The sequence below is a fragment of the Nanorana parkeri genome, unplaced genomic scaffold, assembly GCF_000935625.1.
Source record: "Nanorana parkeri isolate BGI_ZX_2015 unplaced genomic scaffold, ASM93562v1 scaffold674, whole genome shotgun sequence".
Taxonomy (NCBI): domain Eukaryota; kingdom Metazoa; phylum Chordata; class Amphibia; order Anura; family Dicroglossidae; genus Nanorana; species Nanorana parkeri.
The window spans coordinates 677,616-704,812 of NW_017306942.1; the positions used below are offsets into that span (position 1 = coordinate 677,616).

General features: G+C 41.1%; 1 protein-coding gene across 1 annotated transcript in view; it reads left to right on the forward strand.

The window, feature by feature from the left end:
* The first annotated feature begins 241 nt into the window (after positions 1 to 241).
* The window catches only part of VEGFC (vascular endothelial growth factor C), a 137,996-nt gene continuing 111,040 nt past the window's right edge, over positions 242 to 27,197 (forward strand). The window contains exon 1 of the mRNA XM_018563552.1: positions 242 to 614. Coding sequence (XP_018419054.1) covers positions 504 to 614 — 111 coding nt within the window. The 5' untranslated portion in view covers positions 242 to 503. The remainder of the gene's footprint in view (positions 615 to 27,197) is intronic.

The window sequence follows — 27,197 nt, forward strand, 5'->3', positions numbered from 1 at the left end:
AGGAGGAGGAGGAGAGAGCATAGACTACAATCAGAGGATGAGAGGAGGGAGGTATTATTTTTTGTGTGTGTGCTTTCTCTTCTCTCACACAGCATTGCATTAGACCTGCCATCCCTGCATGCCTTCTATTATCGCACTGCTCTCATGCAGACTGGATTAGCTCTCCCTATTCACCATTGACATCTCCTTATGCCTGGCAGCGCTGCAGATCACCCCGGGCGCCCTGTGCCCTGCAACCCGACAATTCATTCCTAGCCATTGCCATCCCTCTCACACCTCTCCCCATGCTGGCATTACTGGCTGGAAGCAGGCTAGCTCGCAGCAACCCACGCTGATGCCCAGTTTCCTGAGGCAACTTTCTTCTGTTACTTGGCCAGCTTTTTTGGATCGCTCGCTCGGAAGTGGCTGATGCTGCGGGACTTGCTGGACTGAGCGGAGGCTTTACTGGGAACACATCGAAGCCTGACTGCCACAAGCACTTGAGCCTGAGCCCGGACTGGAAAATGCACTTGCTGGAAGTAGCACTACTTTTTCTTTACACGGTATTCCAAGGAGACACTGCTTATGAGTCAGGACAGGGTTATTACGACGAGCCGGAGTTTGGGGACTTTAAGGTAAGAGCATGGCTAATGGCATGGGCTTCCTAACCTAGAACTACTCTGTATATAAGATCATAGGAGAGCACATCCCATGTGCACCTCTGAGCAATGACACTTGACTGCTGGAGGTGCAGGAGCCTTTGCTAAGTGTAAAAACCCCAGAGTCAGCTAATACAAGTAAGTAGATATGTAATTGTAGCATCAGGAAGACTTTGCATGATTTATTTCCCACGAAACAAGGGGTGACTTGTTTTGCCTTGCTAGCATGACTTATTTTCTTTTAAACTAGAAAGGGATGACTTGTTTTGCCATGTTTATTAAATAGTAACTGTACAATGTAACCATACAGGTTATGGTGAGAAGGGACTAAAGCAATCAAAAAACTCTCACCTCTAATCAGTGCATAGTCCCTTCTCACCATAACCTGTGTGGTTATACTTTCTTTGGGGGTTCAAGGCTTAAACTGACACTAAACTTAGGAGTTAAATCTTAAAAATGCATCCACGTACCTTAAAGTGACACTTAACTCAGGAGTTAAATCTTAAAAATGCATTCATATACCTTAAAGTGACACTAAACTCAGGAGTTAAATCTTAAAAATGCATTCACGTACCTTAAAGTGACACTAAACTCAGGAGTTAAATCTTAAAAATGCATTCATATACCTTAAAGTGACACTAAACTCAGGAGTTAAATCTTAAAAATGCATTCATATACCTTAAAGTGACACTAAGCTCTTCTTAAGATTTAACTCCTGAGTTTAGTGTCGCTTTAAGCTGGCCATACACTGTGAATTATGGTCAGATCTTGATGAACCAGCCGAAATTCACTCAGTGGGTGCCTTCAGGCTGGCCTGCTTCGATCACAAAATTTAGAGGTGCTGGTTGGAAAATTTCCAGGCGAAAGGTGACGGCGGCTAATTGGCTTTCATTACTGTTCAGATATTCTGACAGCGCCACACACTGTCGGAATACAATAGCCAGGCAAGAGACTGGTCCATCCACACTTTTTAGCATGCACAGTGGAATCTGTTATATTTTTTTCATTCAGCCTGCAGTTTGAATGACAAAAATGATAACACTGTATGGCCAACTTTACTCCATAGAAGTCATGGTTTCAATACATTGCACTCACTGATGATAGCTAAATAGCCTGAAACAGCTGAATGTAGTTTGGAATAAATGGCTCTATAATATTAGGCTTTATTTGCACTATAGGTTCTGGATGTGCACCTGGCCAAGACGGCATAAAGCAACAATTTGCATGGCTCCGTCCACTTTTCTAAAATGAGAAATAATCTTCTTTTTAGGTTATCTGATGCAACATGGCAAGTGAATACCTTCTGAAATAATAACTGAAACAACTGTGAAATTGTAGGCTGATGTATGCACAGGGACCCCCATTGTCACTGCGATGTCAAAATGATGGGCTAGTAGTTAGGGGAGCGCCAATGCAGTACAGATGTAGAATAAATGGTCTAGCTGTGCAAATGACCTGACACAGCACGATAATAAGCTATGAAATATATTCTTCCGTGCTAGTTACTACTGTGTCTGTGCAGCACATAACAGGTTAACACACATTTTATGACATCCTAGGAATTCCTTCCAGTGGACCAGCACGTGTTTTCACTCACTCCAGGCTTTCAGAGACAATTTGTTTCTATAACCTGCAAAACTTTTATGTTTTGGAGAACTGCTTTGTGACTTTAGATTGATTAGTCAGCAGAAGAGACAGCTACAATATTGTACACCTATGTGCTAATGGTGAATACGTCTTTAGGTAGGTAGGTAGTAGTGTGTTTCTGATAAAGAAAGGAGAAGATGAGATTTGGTGGTGGTCTGGTCCAAAACTGGAGCCATTTAGAACTTGGTGAAGTTATTATTCTTAATTACCATTAGATAAACACAGACGTTAGGAGATAACGGATATTTACTCTACTGACCAGTAGCTCGGAATTTGGATTACAGATTGCACTCTTACTGTTTACCTCTTTTTTTGATCCCTCTGCACATTTTTCTATTGACTTTTAAATAAGGTCAGGTTATTTAACCTTGCTTTTGATGTTGTTATACAAAACTCTTATGCTGCTTGCCAAAATACCTAAATGTATTAAAAGATGTTTGGTTTAAGAATAATATATAGAAATAAGAATATCTGTGCAGAAAAAGATCTGCCAGTGTTTCTACATTGTCTATTTAAACCAGTGTGAATGCATTCTAGCAGTTTGTTAGATTGGCTCCATTGCTTTATTATTATGTTGTGATGTCACTGCTGGGTTTGATAAGATCTGTTGTGGTTTTATTAGTACATTGCATATGCTGCGTGGAATTTAAATTTAACGATTGTGGAATTTCTGGGGAAGTCTCCTAATCAGTCACATTGCACATTGTCACCGAAACAGTGGTGTTTATGTGGGCATGTCTCCCAGATGTCTACTCTCTGGGACATAGTCAGTGTATAGAAATAGTAGCTACATTTCTGTGATGCAATTAATGTGTTATGTCTGTAGGACCAAGTTGTTCTAAAAGTCTGCTAACTCACAGCACTCTGAAATATGCACATTTGCAGTTTTATGTGACTTCCTCATTTGTGTCAGCGGTTTTATGGTGACTGGCGAAGTTTAAAGAATGTGTTTTGTGTCTGATGTACTTTTCGTAGCCAGGGTTTATGTTTTACCCTAAAGATACCTGTAGAACATAGGCAAACGTTATCACCATGAGTAGCTGATGACTTTAAAAGACATCTCCAGGTCAGTTCTAAACCTATTCATAGATATGCAGTGCTGGCTGGATGGCTGAATCATGCAAGGAACTCATGATATTGTAAAGGATGTCTATTAATTACTTATGAGATCTGTCTATCCAGGGAAAACCAACGGTATATCCACCCACTCATGGCCCAATATTTATAAGTAATGCAACCAATCCAGTCATTGTTTGGATAGTATAACACCTGAGCAATTCTCTAAAACCAATTAAGGTATCCTTATGTATAGTCAAATGTTCTGTGCTGTGACTTGCAATCCATATACTTGGGACCCAGTGTTGAGCATTCAAGTAAATGAAAGTTATAGAGACATAGACATATGTGTCTCTCAGATCTGCAACACTGGATTGAATGGTGTATCTAATCGGCTAAGAGTGCCTGCAGGTAATCACCACAAAGATGAGTGAATCTCGCATCATCCACAGTTCCTGGTGAGTGACCTGCCCATCTAAGGTAGTTTCACAGTGAAGCCTCAGCCAAGACTCTTCTGTTTGGAGAGAGAGGAGAAGGCTGAGAAGATCTGCAAGGCTTTTTGTGGACTGTCCCTTTGGGATTTATCCCCCTCCCCCGTCATATCAACACAAGAGGAAGAGAAATAAATTCTCCACAAAGTGAGGTTAAACCACTTACCTGTGGTAGTTGTCACTGGGACAACTGTCCCCATTGAATTTGTTCTCTTCCCCTGCTGTGTTGCCAACCCTTAGTGGTGTGGTTTACCAGAACACTCTGTCCTGCTAACACCTGTCACAAGAACAGGGTACATTTTCTCAGTAAGGACACATCTATAAAAATTTGACAGAAGTTCTAGTCCTTCACACTTCTGATGCAATGTCTTCCATGGAGGAGTTCTAAGGCTCTGAATTGCATTGAGGGAAGCTGGGAGGGTCAGGCTAGAGCTGAAAGTTGGGTGCAAAATTAAAGGAATTTCAAAAGTATGAACCCTGGATTGGAGGAGCTCTAAAAGTGCATAGAGCAGATTTCTGCTAATCTTAAGGTAAAACAGCCACTTTGGTTAGATAGATTATGATTGCATAAAAGGTTTACTAATGGGTGTCTTAAAGTAGAACTTCAGACATTTTCGAAAAATCTGCAGTGTAAAAAAGTAATCTTGTGATGTGAATGCCACTTTAATTATTGCTGTCATTACCAATCATTTATAAAATGCTTTCTATCTTGTAAACTATTCACATAATACAAAACATTCTATAAATGGGCAAGGGGAGAGAGGGGTGAACAAACATCACTTTTGCTTCCACGTATGAGAGCCATAGCTTTCTTAGCCACAGTTGGCCAGAAGTATGGCGGGAGGTATACTATCCAGCCTGAAGAAATGTTTAAATAATACAAAAATGACAGCCATACTTAAGGTGGCATATATTATTATTATTCAGAATTTATATAGCGCCAACAGTTTGCACAGCGCTTTACAACATAGGGAAGACATTATAATTACAATACAATTCAAGACAAAATGGTGAGGAGGCCCTACCTGTGAGGGCTTACAATCTAAGAGGGAGGGGCAAATGATACATGAGGAGGTGGCTGTGTGGGGATGAACTGTTTGAGAAAGAGATAGTTCAGTTGTTAGTTTGAAGAAGGATAAGCTTCCCTCATGAGATGAGTCTTTAGTGATCGCCTAGAGGAAGTCAGACTGGGATATGGATGGACAGGTTGGGGTAGAGAGTTCCAAAGAATGGGAGAGACTCTAGAGAAGTCCTGGAGGCGAGCATGGGAGAAGTTGTTGAGGGAGCTAGAGAGCAAGAGGTCCTGATAGGAGTGGAGAGGACAGTTAGGGTGATACTTTGAGACAAGGTTGGAGATATAGCTGGGGGCAGAGTTGTGGATAGCTTTGTAAGTGGTTGTTAATATTTTGAATTTTATCCTTTGGGCGATTGGAAGCCAGTGGAAGGATTGGCAGAAGGGCATTGCAGATACTGAGCGGTTGATCAGGTGGATATGTCTGGCAGCAGCATTCATGATAGGCTGAAGGTGGGATAGCCTGTGTAGTGGTAGGCTAACGAGGAAGGAGTTACAATAGTCAAGACGAGATATAACAAGTGAGTGGATGAGCAGCTTTGTGGTTTCATTGGTGAGGAAGGGGCGTATTTTTTAGATATTACGAAGGTGAAGACGACAGGATTTGGATAGTGATTGGATATGGGGCAGAAAGGTGAGGTCCAAATCAAGGATGACGTCTAGCACCTTGGCATGGGGGGTAGGGATGGATAGTTGTGTTATCAATAATTATCGAAAACCTCATGTGAGTTTTTTTTTTTTCACATAGCAGATTTTTTTCAAATGTTTGCCTTTGAGTTCTTTAAAGTTGATGTAGTGATCGAATGATCCAATGAAAAAACAATATTTCTTTCCAGTTTCTATGGAGTTTGTATTTTCTTCCCTTGGTTGTATGGATTTCTTCTGGGTGCATTGGTTTTCTCTCAGCATCCAAGAACATGCTTGTAGGTTGATGGGCATCCTCCCAAAAGCATCCCAAGTATGTGTATAATGCCACTGGATTGTGAGTTCCTTAGTGGCGCTGGGACTAGTGTGAATATTTCATATATTTTGTAAAGTGCTGCTTAACGTGTTAGCATGTATACATACATACCACAAAAGAAGAAAATAATTTATACGTTACCCATAGATATAAAACCTTCATCGGATACAGACAAAATCTACCAGATTTTGTAAAACGCATTTCTATGAGTACCTTTATGCTCTGTTCACACTTGTGAGTCTGCACTTACATGCATTTTGGCACATTTTTGTTGCGTGTTTGTCATGTGTTTATATGTGCTTTTCATGCATTTTCATGTGTTAAGCATTTTTGTTTGGGCCAATGAAGGTCAAGTAGAGCATAGCTAGTTACAGTTTAGGGGCTTGTTGTCATGCACTAAATTGCAAAAAAAAAATGTGTTAGCTTCCATTGACTTCTATGAGGCTATAAAAGCACTATGTAGCACCAAACAACGCACCTGCAGCCAAAGTAACACTGCAGCACCATGCATAGGTGGGAACAGGCCCCATAGAAAATAGTTGGATTCCTTTGTCGTTAGACCACCAAAGCATTTCAAATCACACAGGTGTGAACGAGGAGTTAGGTCGCCGCAGTTGTAAGGGCCCATTCACACCATATGCATTGGGGCTGCTCTGACTGTTTTTTTCCAGCGCAGCCCAAACGCACGACAAAGCAATTTGCCTTGTCACGGAGGGGCTCAGTTCACAACACCACAACGCACGGGCATTGCAGTTGTGTGAGCTGAAAAAAAGTACGGCATGCAGTAATTCTTTTCAGCGCAGCAGGATGTGACCCAGTACAACCGTCTTGCACTCCACAGTGCCCATAGAACTGAATGAAATGTCACTTGTGACATTACACACTACGTTGTGATGGGATCAGCGCATTGGCAGTGTCGGCCACTGCACACCAGCTGCTGTGCGTTTTGCGCAGCAACTGGTGTGAATTGGTCCTTAAACATTGACATATACTGTTAAGCTGACCCTACACCAGTAGAATTTCATTCCAAAATGTTCATTTTCAGAACCTTTATTCAACTTTTTAATGGTTGGTGGGGGTCTATAATCGGTCTTCATTTTTGACCTTAGTGATGAGGAAAACAGGAGGACCACGATAATACATTTCTTTCATTTCTTAATTGAATTAACAGAATTCTCCCCATGAATATGATTTTCTTTGGGGGAAAACACATACATATTGTAATGCACAAAGAAACCAGTTTGTTATGTCTGGGATTCCGTTGAAGTAGACGGTCTAGACAAGCTTTGGAACAAATTGGTTGACTCAATGATGGTGAGATTGAATGACAAACGTTTTTGACCGAACATTCGCAGGAAAGTCTACCAGATATGGCCACCTTTAGACTACGCTTTTTTTTGTGGACCTACAAACAAGAGAAAGCATTACCTAAGTTCATTGGATGTCATAGAAAACTCTTCCACCTTCTGTTTACAAAGTGATTACTACGTTCTCCCATTCCAAACATTACATGTGTAATTAGCCAGGAGCAAAATAGTAAAGTGACAGTTCGAAGGCCGGTCTGTGAAGCTGTCAGACTGAACCAGTTACCTAAATCATGCTTTTATTTATTTCTTTTTTTTAAAACTGTGCTCGGCTTCAGGAACGCAGTCGCTCCAGCAGTGGAAATTCGAATAAACTGAGATTACAATGCTTATGATACAGTACAACCAAAGCAGAGGATTAATCCAAGTCTTCTGACCCCTGCTCACATTTTTGGTAATGCTTACAATCCCCTTCCAAAAAAAGCAATTTGACATTTTGCAACTTTTCTTTATATTCTTGGCAGCTCCCAGCATCCCTAATCTCCAATGCTATGGGCTTATGTGTCATTTTGTGTTTTCAAGCTCTAGTATGATTATCATCTCAAATTAATCATTGTACATGCGAAAACAAAACAGCGCTTAAGATTTTCAGCGAAGGCGAAATCCCTTTTCATTTTACACTCGTGCCTTCCTGACACTTCACTTTATAACCCTGAAATGAAATGTGTTTCTTTCCTCTATCTGCGCTCGTCAATTCCAGAATGACTTCAACACAACTGGGAGTGCCAACTTGTGTCCAGTACAAGGTTGTCTCCTTTTATATTCCATGGAGAATAAAGGAAATCAAGCCATTAAGGAAATTGTCCAGGAGCTGTAAAATAGTTGGCAGGAAAGAAATGACAGGAACAATGTAAGGAATAATTAGGAGACAAAAGTAAGATACGAGGCTGAGTGAAATGTTTAGGGAACCAGCAATTGTCTTTCATTACAGAGTTGTGGCTAAAAGTCAGTTGTAACAAACGGCACAAGCAGACTTATTTAGTAAGTCAGAGAGTGCTATGCTAAAAGTGGCCATAAACTGGTTGAATTTCCATCAAGTCTTGCCGATTTTACCAGTCTGCGGGCCCATCGGGACCCCCCCCCATCAACAAAACTCTGGTCAGAAGAATCTCAGCTGAACGATCAGTTACATGCAGTCAGCACAGTACAACATGCGGTGCTGCAATACCTTGCATTGTGGTGAAAAAAGTAGTGCATGCACGCAATGCATTGCAAGGTGTTGTGGTACCGCTTGTTACACTGCATTGCAGCTAACGGCCACTGGGTGGTGAGTTGGAGTGCTATTCAAATGAATGGCAACACAACACACCTAGGGAACGGTACCGCACGCTAGGTCTAAACGCATGCAGCATGCTTTTAAGACAGTGTTTAGGTGTGAACACGCCCTTAGTGTGGGTGGGGGGAAGTATTTTCATGGGGCTGAATGAGAAAAAACCAACAGTGCATGGCCAGCTTTAGGGTAATGACCCGCAGCAACCAACTTTTATTGCTCTGGCTCTTGCATTACCACTGCACTACATAAACCCACTGAGGTATACAGAAAATAGTTTGATATATAACTTCCTGTGGTGATATATATAACTTCCTGTGGTGTTTTTTTTTTTTTTTTTACCTACCTACCCATTTTTAACTGCTGTAATGTAACGAGTGGGGAAAACTGTCTCTTTCAAGTTTTTTTTATTACTATCACTGTCCCTGTTGAGGAGATTCACCCTCTATTTGTGACCAATATCACTCGGAGAGAAAGTAAGAGATAGAATAGACAAGCAGAACTGTATTGTATTAACCCTTGCGGTGGGTCTACCCCCACACTGCAGATTGAAAAAAAAAGTTATACCCAATTCTCAGAGCCGGTAGCACTCCCGCCAGCTTGTCTGTACCTCCGCTGCAGTGATGGTATGTCCCTTGGCCTCCTCATGTCTTATACACTGTATATAATGTGATGACTTGAGGATCCTTAGACTGCTGCATCTGAGGGGGAGCGTGATGGAAGGTCTAAGAGCAAGTCGGCTCTGAGGATCAGGTGAGTATAACTTTTTTTTTTTACCTAGATAAAAAACGGGCAGTTAACCCTTGCAGTGCGAAGATGGCCCCACTGCAAGGCTTAATAACATATCTGCCCAGAGATCTTCTTTAAAGGTTAAAAGTCACCTGAATGGAAGTAAAGGGATGATCCAATAAGGACACATGTTCTAGTGACAACTGTCAAAGGTGGAATTCACTTCCTTTTGAATAGAGTTTTACTCACTTTCTATTTTGTCTTTGGAGACAGGAAATGCTGGGACATTCTCCTGAGATAGGAAATGTAGGGAAACCGTCCTGATGGGGCAATAGACAGCAGTAAAGACCTTCTTTTATATTCTAATTTTTCTCCACTCTATCCAAAAAAAAAAAAGTTTGGGTTGGAGTTACACTTTAAATATATATTATTTTACTTGACTTAGTCTGACATGCCTATAGTACTTTACCAGTTGTGGTAAGACTACAAATCCCTTTGAGTCATGCCTGTGGCTTTCAAGGTCTTGTAGTTCCAACACAGCTGAGTGCCGAGGTTGCCTCCCCCCGGGTCTAGTCTATATGTTTGTAGGACACACATATAGTGTAAACAAACTAAATAAAAACAACCTTTTTTGTCCGGTTTATGAATTTAATTTTTCAAATCGGAAAGTGTGTAAGGTGTACGTATACATTACAAAGTCACCAGTGTCTAGTCCAGCGATTCTTAACCTGTGAGTCGCGACCCCGTCGGGGGTCGAATGACGATTTGCCAGGGGTCGCCCGGGAGTCTCCCGCCATTAGATAGCGGCTCCCGGCCGCCCGGGACAGAAACACTTTCTCCCGGAAAGGTTTACTCTGCTCGATCGAGCAGAGTAAACCTTTCCCTGCAATTGTTTGGTTTTTTTCTGACATCGGGGGCCGCCGTAAGTCAGAAAAAAAAGCCAAAACACCATAGGAACACATAGCTAGATTCCTATTGGCTATTTCACTGTGCAATAGCCAATAGCAAACTAGCTATTGCACCCGCCCTCTGTTGCTGCCAATCAGCAGAGAGGGACCTGAAGGTCTCCATCAGGTCCTCTTCTAGTGATTGACAGCAGCAGAGGGTGGGTGCAATAGCTAGTTTGCTATTGCAAAGTGAAATAGCCAATAGGAATCTAGCTATGCATTCCTATGCTGTGTTTTTTTTTGTTTTTTTTTTATTCTGACGGCGTACGGCGGGCTTTGATCAGCTGCCTGAGATCTCAGCATCTCCAGCTCCAGTAATAAGGGGGACAGGTACACATCGCCACTTCCTTACATTGTTTTACCTGACTAACTGATGACATTGATTCCACTTAAAGGACTAGTAAACCTAAATCAAAACCTGGCTTCACATAAAACAACAGCTAATAATAACATTCTCAAGCCTGTCTGTGAATGAGGCAGTTCGTGTACAGAAAATTATATTGCTGACATTTATTTGTATATAGTTGCTGTCATGTGAGGCTGAAGGAGGCTTAAAGGTGACAACCTCTTTTTTTGTATAAGGTAACTAGATAGGAAGTCAGCTATGTTGGAAAATGTTGCTGAAGGTAGTAGCGTCAGATATCACTTTGATTATAGCACGACGACTTTTCTAAAGGAGTCCAATTAACCTGCGTTCACTTAAATCATGAACAAGGAAATGAAAAAAAGAATTTCAGCACATGACTGGTTGCTGGAAGCAAATTAAACACATTGTGCAAAGAGTAGAGCATTTTAGTAAATCGCCTCTTCCAGGTTGATTTACTTAATGACTGTTCATCTTCAGCAGTGGTTCTCAAGCTGTGGGTCACTGTGTGATTTCTGCTGTGCTAGGTGAGAGTCCTCTTCAGCCCTCTCCTAGCGCAGCAGTGTCAGTTCTCCCGCCACGCCGCCAGATGTTGCTGCAGCAGCTGCGTCATCCCTAAATTTTACCGTTGGGGTCACCACAACTTGGCAAATGTTACCAAGGGGTCCCGGCCCTAGAAAGGTTGAGAACCACTGCTCTAGTCCTTTAGTTAATCAACCCTATTGTCTCCATTCTTATGCTGTGTGTCTGTACATGAGCCAGTGTGGCAGCAATGGCTGTGATAACAAGGGTCTTGTAATATTTTCTATGTGACTTATATGACCGTTAACCCTTACAGCATACAAAGACAATATTTTCCATGACTGAACTGCACATTACACCAGCAAGGTTATTATTAATATTTACAGAATAACCCAGAAGCAGATTTCCTTGTTTGTTTCTTATATGTTCTGCATGTGATATCCCTGGAAAAACTTCCCATTAGAACTGAGCCCATGTCTGAAGTGATTTTGACTTTGGGGCCCCATTAACGCCGTATGCGTTGTGTTACCATCCGTTTTTTAATGGACTGTAACGCATTGGCAATGAAAAATCAATGGGTGTGAGTGGGACAGTTCACACCACTGTGTTGCATTGTGTTGCCGTACATTGCGCTGAAAAAAAGTGGAGCATGCTCTACTTTTTTTTTCACTGCAAAGCAAGACTTCAAAAACGCGTTACAGTGAAGTATGTCCACTCAGGACATGTTACGTTACATAAAGCTTGCAAGAAAAAGAAAAAAAAAGTGACGAAACACAACGTATAAATTGGAAGGTGCAATCGGAAGTCAACTGGCCCTCCGTTGACCTGCAAGTACCTTCCGATTTTGGTGTGACTGCACCCTGACTTGTAGTGGTACTTTCTGGCATCATAATCAATAAAGTGTATCTCAGTCCAAGAACAAATATAATATATACCAGTTCTTAGTTCTACTGACCTTGGATAGGCAGTGTGTCAGGACTACAAAACACTCCCCCCACCACATCTTTATAACATATTGGAGGGGTGGGGGTCTGATGTTCATATACAGTACTGCAGATAAATACATTTTGAAGGCGTTGGGGCTTCTGTACTAATTTGAATTGTTCAGATGCAAAAAAAGTTTGCAAATAAGCTCACTTGCTTTGGTAAGGAAGCTCTCAAACAACACAGGCTTCCTTGTTGGGTTTCCAGAAGCGACTCAATGTTTTTGAAATAATGGGCATTAAAGCAAAAGGAGTCCATAATTCGATCAAACGCAAACAGTCAACAGTGCACTTGGGCAACAACATGGGGGTCTGATGTTCATATACAGTACTGCAGAGAAATACATTTTGAAGGCGTTGGGGCTTCTGTACTAATTTGAATTGTTCAGATGCAAAAAAAGTTTGCAAATAAGCTCACTTGCTTTGGTAAGGAAGCTCTCAAACAACACAGGCTTCCCTTGTTGGGTTTCCAGAAGCGACTCAATGTTTTTGAAATAATGGGCATTAAAGCAAAAGGAGTCCATAATTCGATCAAACGCAAACAGTCAACAGTGCACTTGGGCAACAACACTCCATCTTCATCAGGGGCTTAGAATGGGGTAAAGATTTGATTGGACGCAGAAGACACTCTAACTAAATAGATATCTATATGATTTGGTTTTACCTTTCTTTTAGGGCTGGACTTGTAATTGGTAACTCAGCAGCAGCACATTGAGTGTGCAGGGTTAAGTGTGCAGAAAATGATTGGGTTCACTGGATTTCAGGCAGGAAGAACAGCTTTTTGCATATTTGGAAGAGATGTAACAAAACACTTTAACTGGTATATTTAATAGACCGAAAGGACCCAATTAAGAAAAGTTAATTGTTAATGTTTACACAACACCGTATGGATGGATGGCTCAGGATATTAAAGTACTATAAAGTCAAATATAGGTGATAAGTCAATATAAGTATTATTAAAGTCAAAAGGCTTTTAAAAGAGGACTATGGGGTAAATGTTTTTCCACATAGTTCTCTTAAGAGTCACGGGAGTACACATACTAGCGTCCTCCCATGACCCAAAGCTCAGTATATCACAAGCTACAGCTTGCGGTATACTGAGACCGCCGCAGCCGGGACGGATCTCGACAATGCAGTTGAGATCCACCCAGCTGCGTGAGTGACAGCTGGCCCTGCCTACCTAGAGGCAGATCCAGCTGTACCCGCCCCTCCCCCGTCCGTTCCTCCAGTCAGCACTGGAGGATCGGAGCGGGGAGGAGAGAATCCTCTGCAGGGAGATGATCGAGAAATGAGCGAGCGACGGTATGTGTTTGCTCACTTCCCGATCTATTGAGCCGACGTGTGACAGTTTTATTGTCACACGTCGGCTCGAACTATGAGGGTGAGTGATTTTCACTCACCTCATAGTTCTCCATTAAGATATTTCAAATGCTGAATAAAGCACTTAGAATGGATGTTGCTCCTTGATGTTTCAAAGTTTTAGTTTCCTGCAGAATCAGTTGGACCCCTGAGCTCTAGCCCCGATATCCTGTTTTAGGGTGACTCCTTCCATGGAGCCTCTATTTTGTGTGCTAGTAAGCTCTGTGTGTCTCCACAAACACACCGACACAACAAGGCAAGACCCCACCCCCCCCCCACTCCTCCTTCCTCCCTCCTCTCTTCTCCCTTCTCTAAGCAAGTAGATAGACAGTTGCTGGAGACAGCTCTGTCCTTTGTGATTTTGTACTAGACTGGAAGATCAGGGCAGGTGAGCTGAGAGAGCTGGAGCTGTTTTAAAAAATGTTGATTGTAAGTCTTTGTGCAAAAATGTGAAGAAATATTTTGCTGGGCAATGTATATTTGTTTGATCTGGTTTCATTATTGAAAAAAGTTTGAGAGTTTATTACTACTTTAAGCTTTATATTATTCAGGGTAGAAAAGGCAAAAAGCTAACCAATTGTCCCCTTTGGATAACAGCAATAACCACAAATGTCTGCCTTGTTTCTTCAGGGGGTCCCTTCATTTTGCTGCTGACATTTTTGTATGTTTGGCCATTTTTGGGTTCTTAAAAGATCTAGGGGGGCCCATGGGGACCTAGACCAAAATGTTAAAGGTTTTGTAGCACAACACGATAAAAAGAGGGTGACGTTTATTATTTCATATGGCTAAACATAAAAATTAAATGTGTGATATTGCTAAAAAAAAAGAAATAACATTTAAAAGTTTAATAAATGATTTTCCAAAGGTGTAATGTACATCACATAAATATAATTGCTAATCAATAGTCTAATATTGTTCAATGAAAAAGAAATATGCAGGTTCAGGTAAAAGGAGAACCAAGTACTTAATTAAACTATGGGGTAAGTGTTTTTCCCCATAGTTCTCCTAAGGGTCACAGGAGGACATAAACTAGCGTCCTCCCGTGACCCAAACTTATATTGCGAGCTACAGCTCACGGTATACTGAGTACTGAGACCGCCGCACCCAGGACGGATCCCAAAATTACTGTCAAGATCCACCCAGCTGCGTGATTGACAGCTGGCTCTGCCTGTTCGGAGTGGGGGTGGGGGTGGGGGGGGGGAGTTGATCTGTGCAGGGAGCCGTGAGTGACATTTGCAGCTCTCTGCAGGGACATGATCGAGAAGTTCGCTCACTTACCGATCTGCTGAGCCGACCTGTGACAGTTTCATTGTCACACGTCTGCTCGAACTATGAGGTTGAGTGAAAATCGCTCACCTCATAGTTCTCCTTTAAAGATGCCAGGTTCTATTATTATCTACCCAACATCATTGTAAAGCATTATGAGGGGAAAATGCGGTTACTAGTAGCGGTAAAAATGGATGACTTAAATAAAAGCATCATAATTGGAATGATGGCAAAGGACACCTTGGGCACGCAGTAGAAGACCTTGGGCACGTGCCCTGGGTGCCAGGGTCTAGCGACCCCCCCCGGGTGTTTCACAATTTGTAGTGGTGAAGTTTGAATGGCTCAGATGTATTTAGTTTTTCTTGACTTTCAAAATGTGTTACCATGCTATCAGCACTAAGCTCTTAAATACTTATCTTTGATTGGAACTGCCTGCTTAACTCTATGTGCCTAGTGTGTGCCAAGTGTTATATCTTTTCTACAATCAGCAACTCCTGCAAAGGTTTACTCATAATTATTCAACAGATCATATTCCAATGATGACACAATGTAATGCTAGGAAGGGGTATGCTCATCAGTTCATGTTGGGATATTCCAATATTTCTTAATCATGTACATTGACTGATGAGGCTGAAACAGGCACACACATTTTATTAGTGATGCACCGATACTTTTCGAGTACCAATGCCGATACTTGGCATTTTCATGAGAACTACCAGGGTTGCAGAGGTTGCAGCTGGGACCTGGCTCTGGTGCTCCAGCACTGTCCTGAAATCATTAGTCGATATTGTTTTAGAAAAACTGTCACATGACAATAAACAAAAATGTATCAGTACTTGTACTTGCAAAACTGGTATCTGTGCATCCCTTTATTTATATTTATAAAAACAAAATTATACATTAAAACAGAGATGTGCAAATCCCAGGAGCTCCGTGTGCTCCTTACAAATGACAGCTGCCTCCTAACTTTTGAATTTTTTTCTAGTCTAGTCTTGGAGCTGGAAAAATATCTGTACTTGTACTTGTACCGAGTACGGTACTTAATATCGGTGCATCCCTACATTTTATAAAATATTGTATTTTGAGGTTTGCATTTCTAAGCAGATGGAGTTATTAAAGGGAAAATGTGTTACAACATAAAGGAAACATAATTTTCTACTTTCTTGTTAAAAAATGTTACATTTAAAGTGTATTTCCACTTTCACAGCAAAAATGGAATAACACCTATGTTATATTTGTTACATGTGCCCATTCGCCCAAAAAATTGCAGTTTAAATTGCTTTTACTTGGGTTAAGGTTTCTTAAGTTCTTAAGGGTTGAAATTTCTACTTACTTACTTCTCCTTCTATGTAATGTTAGGAGGGACTGTGAGGGGTTTGTTATTTATAATATGTAAAGTAGATTTAAACACTGCCTGTCCTAACAAAGGGTTAAATGATTACAACTCTGGCTTCTGCATTGTATGTTTATGAGAGAAACACTATCCTCAAATTTCAGTCCTTTCTATAAGGACAGGTCATTGTAAAGGTGCTCAGAAAAACCTAGAATCAGCCAATTTGCCTGCTGCAACAAATCATCTAAAAGGTAAGAAATATTACAAAATATATATTTTCAGTTATTCTGTGTGAATAGGAACACATAACAAACATATGGAGGGGTTTTCTGAAATTTGACTGCAAAAGTGGAAACACACTTTAAGTGTATGTCATGACATGGAGTTGTAGAACAGAATGAGATTACGCAGAGTTAATTATTTTACTTCACTATTTCACTTACTGTAAACTGATGCTGACACAGTTGAGTAATCAGCAGTGAAAAATCAACAGTTTTTAGCAACCTGTACATAAATCTCAGTCTACAGAAACTTGTGTTGAAGTTGTTTTTGTGAAGATTCCTGAAAAACATTGTTGTACAGCAAGGCCTTATACAGAGAAGCACTTTATATTAGTTTGTTCTGTGTCCTGAGAAAAAGACTAAAGCTGTTCATACAAGCTACAGGGGGATGAAAGAGAAATTAATTGATTCCCCCATCCACTCTAAACATCGTGAGTGGAGGAATCCCTTATACCGGCTATTGAATTCAGCAGTCACTGCTCCTGTGGCTCCTAAATATCTTAACAGCGGTTGCATCCAATTGGATTCAGGTTCTGTTTGGCCAAGAATTACCGGACGCTCCTTCAACAAAAGTTGATTGACCAATTGAGTTGTGTTGAGCAGTGGTGTGGGGTGCTGACAGGACCACCCACGAATTGAACTTTGTCTGAGTCCTGATGAGCAGTGTATTGCCAGCTTTAGGCTACTGTCTTTACAGAATGCTTGTTCTCTAGCTGCCATCCTACCAATTTTGCTACAGTACCTTGAATCACGGACCCATGGCAAGTACATATAAGGCTTCTAATTTTCACCAACTTTCCCGGCATACTTGTTCTGGGTTAGTGATTTTGAAGGTATTGAAGCCAGTGGTTCAGCATAGTAGCCAGGTGACTAACAATTTTAGATGGAGGTTACCAGTGGCAGCCCCTGTATTTTTTATAAGTCTATTTTTACCTAGACCAGCGTTTCTCAACCAGGGTGCCATGGCAGCCTGGGGTGCCTTCTGCCTACCTCAGAACAGTAATTAAGCTAATCCTCCATCCAGAGGACTTTTGATGTGAAGGAGCGAATTCTACTTTTTTTGTGGGGTTCCCCTTAAAATTAATTACATTTTAGACTGGGTGCCTTGAGATTTTGCATACTTTTAAAGGGTCCCGTCTGTCACTGAAAAAAGGTTGAGAACCTAGACACTGATACTTAAAATGAGCTACTTTAAAGGATACCTGTCATGCGAGAAATAGGGGGCACCCATTGCTGCCCTGAAAACATATACTGATTTCTGCTGCTTTGTTCCTGAAGCATTTTATAATCTAAGATGAATTTATCTCATAGTTTATCATTTGGATTTCACGCTAATATTATTTATCCAGTTCTAGAAAAGACAAGATAAATCCGGCTGTCAAAGCAGCAGTGCCATCTGCTGGCTATTCCACCTCTTTGGAAGCGTTCCATCACTGTGTAAGTGTCCTCTTCAATGTGTGTTGTGCAATGCTCATCAGTGCACAGCTCATCAGTATCCTGAGCTATTCATACTGCAAATACTTCAGTTGTTTTTTCAGTAGCTCACAGATCTCACAGCTCATTAGAAGAGAATGGATCTTGGACATGTGTTGTCAAATGATGACTATGCTGCTATTGTACGGTGTTTAATGTAGTAGAAAATTAATACATTGCTTCCAACTACAGTATTTACAAACTTCTGTAGTATATGTAAATAGTGGCTGGTGAATATGAATATTAAAGTGATAAGAAAGTCAAAAGTTATTTTTAAAGGGGAATTATAGGGAGAGTGAAATACACTCATTCCCATTAGAGCCGACGTGTGACACTGAAGCTGTCGCAGATCGGCTCTATAGATCGAGAACTGAGCAATCACATACCGCTGATCACTCAGTTCCCAATCTTTTCCCTGGAAGGATTTTCCCCTCTCCGATCCTCCAGCGCTGACTGGAGGGACAAACAGGGGAGGGGGTGGAGAGAGCTGGCTCTGCCTCTAGAGAATATTGTCAGGATCTTTAGTGGCCGCAGAACTGTAAGCATTTTTTTGGGGGTCACGTGAGGACATAGTAAATGTCCTCCTGTTACCCTAAAGAGAACTACAGATAAAAAGGCTGTAGATCTCTTTTAAGCTATTTCATATGCTGATGAAATCACTTACAATGGATGCTGCTCCTTGATGTTTAAAATGTTTATTTTCTTATAGAATCAGCTCGTCCCCTGAGCACTGACCCTGATATCCTGTTTTAGGGTGACTCCTTTCTCTTGCATGGAGCCATCCTTGTGTGTGCTAGTAAACTGTGTGTCTCCACAAACACAGAGGCACAACAATACAATCCACTCCACTGCTCCCCATACGCCTTCCTCCATCTTCCCTTCTCCAAGCTAGTAGATGATCCGCTGCTGAACACTGCGCTGTCCCTGTTTAGAAACATTATGACTGTAAGTTTTTGGGCAGAAATTTAAAGAAATACTTTGGTGGGCATGGAATATTTTGTTTGATCTGGATTCAAAACCCCTTGCGAAGTGAAAAGCCTATTTGCCTTTAGTAGATGAACCCCAGTGAATGCACAAATTGGGGATTGGGACCAGCAGGGACTGCCTGCGGCTTTGGGGTTGTGTTCTCTCCCAGGGTGTCCTGGGTCTTTCATTATCCTATCCTGCTCAAGTTTTGTCACGCTGTTTTGACTTTTTTAGCTGTAAACCAGGCAGATTACCCTTATGGGCATTGTTAATATTTACGCATTGTTTATACTGTTTAATATTGATTGAAATGAGCCTTGACACAGGAAGGGGAAGAGGGCCCAACTTATGATTTTGCACACAGGCCCACATTCAGAAAATACCCCTGGCTTTAAATGTAAGGTAATGAGAATGCAATGTTTATTTTTAAAATTTTGCAGTTTGGTCAAATGCATAAAACTTGAAGGACACAGGTTTTTTTTAACCTGTAAATGTGCTTGTCACAGACCAAACAGACCTGCCCACCCTTCATTGGGTGCTGTAGTGAACTGGTGGATAGTGGCACCAAACAATCCTGAAACATAGAAACTAGCCCACCTTTATCATTTAAAGAATTATGTATTTTATTCTTATAGGAAAAAAGGCATCACAAGCCAGCGTTTTCAGACTGCACAGGATCCCTTTTCCCAAAAGAAAGGGATCATGTGCAGTGCCAACATTTTTGGGATGTCTTTTTTTTCTATTTGTAAAAAGAATATAATTCTTTAAATGATAAAGGTGTGCTGGTGAAGATTTCTACTGTTTTTCAACCTGTAACTGGAGGGTCTCCACTGACCAACATGGCAATTCCGACCCATACAAGAAAGATTGGACTTTTTAGAGAATGCCTATGCTCTGCTGTTAGATCCTGTGGACTGATTTGTCTCAGTGTTCCTCTTTGAAATAACACATGAATGTTCAATATAATCTGTGAATATTCCTATTGTGGCCTACACAGCAGTTTTACATCAGCAGTGATGCCTTGTACACACACACTGCTGCTCCACCAAGCAAAGTTTGGTCAAATGCATAAATAAGTCCTTGAATGTTTAATATATCAGGATTATATTTAACTACCAAGCTGACCTTCATGTTTACTGATTTTCGTACTGATTTTTTTAATTGTATTATTCAAATATATTTATATATATATATATATATGTATATTAATACATCTATACAATTCTGTATCATGTTGTGGTTATGACTATAATATGTACATATACGAGTTACACTAACTACAACTAACATGCTAAAGCATCCCAAAGATTTTTTTCTATGGATGCAGCAGACCAGCATGACATATTCACTGCATAGTGCAGTTTTTGAATGCAAGCTAGCAAACTGTAAGCACTGGGGAAAAACAAAAAATAAAAATAGGTTAATAATATCTGGTTACCATCACAAGGATCTGTGATAAAATAAAGGTTACAGAACAGTCTCCAACAGACTTTATCTGTTCAGCTGACAAACAGCAGATGTCTTGGACAAAGAGAAAGAGATACCTGCGTGCCAATTTATTCAACCTGTGGTTTGCGGTTGTAATTTAAACACGGTACATAAATCCACATCATCTACTTTTATGCCCCATTAGAAAGTAGTGAAGTACTTAAAATGAAATGGAGTTTCCAACTTTTTACAAAAGGAGGACCTGTGATTTCCTCTGAGTTATTCCTGTCCTTCTGCTGGACAGCTTGAAATATTAACTTGATTGTGTTTTTGAGTAAATAGTGTCAGTATGGATGTATTTAACTCTCATGTGTAGTGCAAGCAACGACCAGTGTCCCTCTCATTCTTCCTAATGGGTGCAATGTGGTTGCATAATCACTTCACAATCCTCTTTATTTTTTGCAAGAGCTATGTTGTGGAAGGGTGTACCTAAATTTAAATTTTCTATTTAATTTATATTTAACAGATATGCCTTTGCCCTGTATGGTCATTGCCAAAGCAAATGGACATTGTACAATCAGATTGTAACATACAGTATGTGGCCAGCTTTATTGCACTACATTAGGCCTCTCTTGGGAAGTTCCTAGAGTAGGGCTGCAACAACTAATCGACATAATCGATTATAATCGATTATTGAAAAAGTTGTCAACTTTTTCAATAATCGATTAATCGGCTTCTGATCAGTTGGCCCTGTTCACAGCTCCACACGCTGTGCGCCGCACCTCCTCCCCACCTCACGCTCGCCGCTGCCAGACCCGCTCGCATCCACGCTCCACACGACAGCTCTATCCTAGAGCTTAACTCTTCTTGGATTTTTGATTTGGTGACATAGTGAATTTGATTAGGCAAGATTTTAGAGCCTAGGAAGAGTGTAAAAAAACCAAAACAGTGTATTGACCCTTAGGAATTATCTTACTTGTTTATCTATTTAGGGCACAAGGTAGTATCTATTCAGAAAAAAAGAATAACTAGGTTGCAGGTAACCACAGACATAAGAAAAGTATTTCCACATTTAATTTTGGAAGGTTTGGGCAGCATATTATCTTTGTAACAATTTGGCACCATTAGACATCTTTATCTTTTGTCCTTATGTGAGTAGTTAATTGGTTGGATTGCATTTTACCCAGTCACTGTTGTTTCTCAAGGGATTGGGATGGGGCTGAAGGGTGCAGTGTGCTCTCCTCCATTACACAAAGTCTATCCCAACAAAAACTGATATGTTGATTTTTGGCATATGATGCACAGTTTCTTATGTCGTGCAGGGGAAACCATTGACAAGGTCCCTGCAGTTGAATTTATGCCCAGTTCTATATTTTGGGGTACCACTGTGGATTTGTAGTTATTTATTTATTTTGTTAATACCGTAGACATTGCTTCTGGATCACAGCTGTGGCAGGAGGAAAGGAATGAGATTCCAAATTCTAGCTTGAATTCAGTTGGGAACTATGGTTTCATAATCTTTTCACCGGAGATGCCAAGAGATAAGCTAATTAATAAATTAGGCCTGTAACTGGAATATTATTTTTGGGTGAACTGATCTTTTAATTTTGTATGCTTACAAAACCATCATACACCATTTACTTACAGAGAAAATGAGGAAACATTTAGCATTTAGATTGCACTTCTCTGTTAGGTGAGAGGCCTACTCAACACCAAACTCATATCTTTAACTTTACCATATTTTCTTGTGAGAGGAATAGTATGCAGGTTTCTTACATCTCCCAGTGGTGGTACCATAATTCCTAGTATCATACTTGGACTGCAGCTATTACAAAGTCCAAAGTTAGTGTCATACCCCAATGAATAATATAACTGCTGACCTGTCAAAATGATATTGGCACCTAAAAAAATACTAAAAAAAAAATCCATGCCATCATCACAAATGAACTTTATCATTTATTTCCTTTAACAAACAGGTGCAGCACAATTTACAGTTTCACATTCTTCCAGCATTGTCTTCCTTTGCAGCTCTCTACATTTGGTCACATGACATCTCAGAGCTGCAAAGAAAGTTGATACTGAAATACTTCCCTCTGCTAGACACTGTGATTACAAGTCTAACTATATAATGTGAGAACAGGTAACTATAAAATGACCATATACTGTCACTGACTGTAGGTCCCACTCTGAGGTGTAAACCCAATTTATATTATTTGTAGTGGCCCAGGGGGAAAATTCCCCCGTGCCTCCAGCCTAGTGTTTTAATGTTCCCATGTCCCCACTACATCATATTAAATAAGTATTTGCCAAACAGCATTTAAAAAAAAATAAAAACAGACATTGCATGCCTATTGTATGTATTCATCCACTTGTTTTGTTTCATGTTCTCTGACCCTCTTTAAGCCCTCGTTCACACCTGACCGTTTTGTAGCGCGTTCTACGCTCGACGAACGCGCTACAAAACGGTAAAAAATATAAATTGCATTGTAGTCAATGGCCTCGTTCCCACCTTGCCGTATTTCCTCCCGTCCCTAACGCCCTACAAAACGGACCACGCCTGAAAAGGTCCAGGTACTACTTTGGGCCGTTTTGTAGGGCGTTTTCCATTGGGATACAGCCAAGTAGCCTTCGGAATCGCGCGACGGTCGCGCGACTTTTTTACCGCGAATCGCGGTAAAAAAACTGCGCGACGGTCGCACGACAGACGCGCATATTACAATACGCCTAGGTGTGAATTGGGCCTAAGTACATTTATTTTGCAGTGGTGAGAGGCTTAGGTAAACAGAGGTACATAATTTCTAAGATGAGATAAATGAAAGAAAGGAATAAAAGGTTAATTACATCTAAAAATATTTCAGTTTTAGGTAGATGCTTGACAATTAAACGACCTGATAGTGTCTAATATCTCTTTTGGATTTGGTTGATAAGATCCCTCTGCTTGAGTTCCTCAGTTTGCACACAGGCTGTGGCCATTATAAGGGGTTCCCATTCTCTCTGTTAAAGCCTCTATTTTATACTATATGAAACTGAGGTGCTGGAACACACAGGGGTGGACAGGTAAATCCTGAACACCCAGGTGGACAAGAATAGAGTCATAATTATGGCAAGGACATCCCACTGTTGAAGTATCCAAAGCTCAGTCCACCAGCCTTTACCAATAACTGAAAATATTACGGTAACAAAAATAAGGTGGATTGACTTGTTAAAGATGAAGATTCCTTAAAGCATGTATATCTAAAATGGCCACTATGACATCTTCAAGAAATATTAGAGCCTCCCTTTCTCCTTAGCATGTGAGCAAGAGGGGTTAAAGGTAGAGGCATGCATGCACCCTACAAAGCAATACATTATTCTGGTTCTCGGGTTTAGAGTTTTTTTTCCAGAATATCCCAAATAGTTTTTGCTATTGAAACTGGGCATAGATGGCATTACACTAATAATGTTCAGGTATAATTATGGTTTCCTTTAGTTTTGACATTTTATTAAGCATCCCTTTGTGCTTGGATTTCTTCCAGCATTATTCTAATGCAAGGCAGACATGATGATCATCAGTTTTTTGTGTGTTTTTTTTGCAAGGATCACTTGCAATATCCTAGGATACTATGAAGTGCAAAACGCTTACGGAACTCTGAACTGAATACGCTACCTCCTTTGTTTTCTGTTCTTTAGCTATAGCAGGGGTGCAATGTCCTGCTAACACTTCCTGTCTTGCATAATACAGGTGTTTAAAGACTCTGGTATGCATGTCATGCACTCAGATTTATAGGTTGAAATATACTTAATTGTCTTTGTGTGCTGAGTTTTGGCTGGTTTTCATGTGGTGAAGAGAAAACTAATGCATTTACAATGACAGTGCAGTCCAGTGACAACTCTAAATCTGCTGGGACTGCTGACATGAAATCTAAGGTGTTGGTGTCCAGCAGCAGTCTCAAGTCTACATACGGGATGTTTTTATAGGTAAATAGAATGCAAAAAATACATTAAATGCACATACAGCTTTATGGGAAGATTGCTGTTGAAATGAATGGTCTGGTGACAGGGTTTTTTTTAAATGTGCCCTTGCAAATCCTTTCCTATCCTGTTAATACAGGTTCTTCTTTCTTAGAATACCTAGTACTATAAAAAGCTTAACAGACCATGAAATCAAAGCATTTAATAGCTTCCATATCTGTTAACAATATTTACACTAAAAATAAGTGGGTGTTTGGTTAGTTTGCATTGCAGGATAAAAATTATGATTATCTCCATTAATTTTATAGTTACTAGTGTTAACATGCTATGCCTTCCCTATCTACTGTAAACTTTCCTTGAAAATCTTATGACTGATTTAAATTAATGGATGATATCAAAAGTAATTATATATCACCTTGGTATGACTTTTGATACAAGCACAACATACAGTTGTGTGCAAGCATGCTTGCACTGTTCCCATATATGCATGAGATGCAAGACAGGTCTCAGTGACAAAACAATGCCATCCAATGCTAGCATCCAATGCTTGAACATTCTTTCTGTCTCTAACATACAGAAAGCATGATGTAAAAAAATCCCAGTTCTACAAAGTCACATTCGAATTTGTCTTAGAATATAAATATGGTTGGTGATGCAGGAAGCAGACAGAAAGGAAGTATATTCCTATTGCCCTCCCACTGATCCTGTATAGGTGTATAGGAGTGTGTGTGCTAGTGTTAAAGGAGAACTAGCCGACCTGTGACAATGAGACTGTCACAGGTCAGCGAACACCGGCGTTCGTTCACCTCTCGATCCTGTCACGGCTCTCTGCCGTGACAGGGGAGGGGCTGGATTCCCCCCTCCCCGCTCCAATCCGCCAGCACTGACTGGCGGAACGGACGGGGGAGGGGGCGGGTACAGCTGGCTCTGCCTCTAGATAGGCAGAGCCAGCTGTCACTCACGCAGCTGGGAGGATCCCAGCAACTCGCGGTATACTGCGGCGTCTCAGTATACCGCGAGCTACAGCTCGCGAAATACTGAGCCTAGGGTGACGGGAGGACGCTAGTTTGTGTCCTCCCGTTACCCTAAGGAGAACTATGGGGAAAAGACTAAACCCCATAGTTCTTCTTTAATCGCTTACTGAATTGCTCTGTAATTAACTGGAATTGCTCTTTAAATCGAGACTTTCATGTAAACTGTTTAAACTGAAATTATAAACTGTTATTTTCTGTTTAGTTAAAAGATTTTAATCATTTGATAGCCATCCCTGGTGCACTGACAGTTCTATTTAGTTGTGTCTACACTGTATGTCTTTCAGCAGGCACAGGGATAGAAATACGGACAGTTTAAAGGAGAACTATGAGATGAGTGATTTCCACTTACCTCATAGTTCTAGCCGACCTGTGACAATGAGACTGTCACAGGTCGGCTCAGTAGATCGGGAGGTGAGCGAACACATACCGGGTTCACTCATCTCTCGATCCTGTCACGGCTCTCTGCCGTGACAGGGGGAGGGGCTGGATTCCCCTCTCCCCACTCCGATCTGCCAGCGCTGACTGGCGGAACGGACCGGGGAGGGAGCGGGTACAGCTGGCTCTGCCTCTAGATAGGCAGAGCCAGCTGTCACTCACGCAGCTGGGTGGATCTCGACGTCCATGTCGGGATCCGCTCCGGCGTCTCAGTATACCCCGAGCTGTAACTCGCGGTATACTGAGCTTAGGGTAACGGGAGGATGCTAGTTTGTGTCCTCCCGTTACCCTAAGGAGAACTATGGGGAAAAACACTGACCCCATAGTTCTCCTTTAATCTTCACTGAAGCACTGAATCTTCACTGAAGAATTTCACTGTATATCTACAACATAGAGACAGGGAAAGATTTATCATAAGGCACACTGATGCGAGTGCCTATAGCTGCCACTGTCTGCAGGGTGTCTGAAATTGACGAGACTCAGTTGTCAGAATGAGTCCCATGGGGCATTACTAGTAATGTGAGGAAGAGTTAGAACTTTTTTTATGCTGCAGTACTATTATATGGACTGAATAAATGTTTTCCTTAAAGTGCAAGTTCTCCCTAGAATTGTGCTATGATCATTAAAAAGTCATAAAACACATGTACCTTGATAAATGCATAGCACCATGTATGTCTTTTGTCTGCCCTGCGATTGTTTAGCAATTAGCACTGGAAACTGACTACCAATTAGCAGCGACACCTTGCAACTCCTGGTGTTGATCATCCCCCTTTAGCTATCTTTGTCTTTGAAAGCATCAGGGCACAGAGGAAGCATTTCCTACTCAGGATTTCCAAGTACAAGATGTAGATAGCAAAGGGATGAGTGATACTACCTCTAGATGAGTGCCACTCAGTGCTGCAGATCCTTTATAACTCCTTTTACAGCTCCTTTATAGTGTTTGTTTAAAGGGTTTGATAATAAATCCATTGTAGCAATTTCAATTGGAAATACCTTTCCTTTGATCTGCAGAAAACCCTTACACCCAACAGTGCTGCCAGAATATAGATAGTACATACAGTAATATCTGGATAGCATTCAAAACTAAGAACAATTTGGCCAAAATCAGGCTTTGCTGCACTTGTACATGAGTGCTATAAAAGGGAAAGTCAATCTGGTCAATTGCCCCGTGCAAAACATTCGGGTCTATTCACTAAGCTGCCGAGGGCAGCCGAGTGAACAACCGACCCGAAGTGAAGTGAGCCGAACACAGTTCGGCTATTCACTTCAGGCTGGTACGGCTGAATACAGCCGTACATCGGCTGAAATCAGCCGTACATCGGCTTGCTTCACATGGCTTCAGCTTCGGGTCATGTTCGGCCGACCCGAATTGCAGAAGGAGATGTTGGATCGGCTGAGACGACCCTCCGGCAGGCTACTCACTGCTGTTCGGTCTATTCTTATAGATGCCGATCAGCAGTGAGTGAATAGCCGAATGCCGCTGTTCTACTCGGTCCCTCAGAGGGACCGAGCAGAACAGAAAAATAGTTTAACAAGTTTAAAAAAAGTAAATAGAAAACGATTGTGCGGAGCTAGCAGTGACAGTTAGTTCCGCCCAATAGTTTCCTATTGTCCGGCGGCTCTTCTG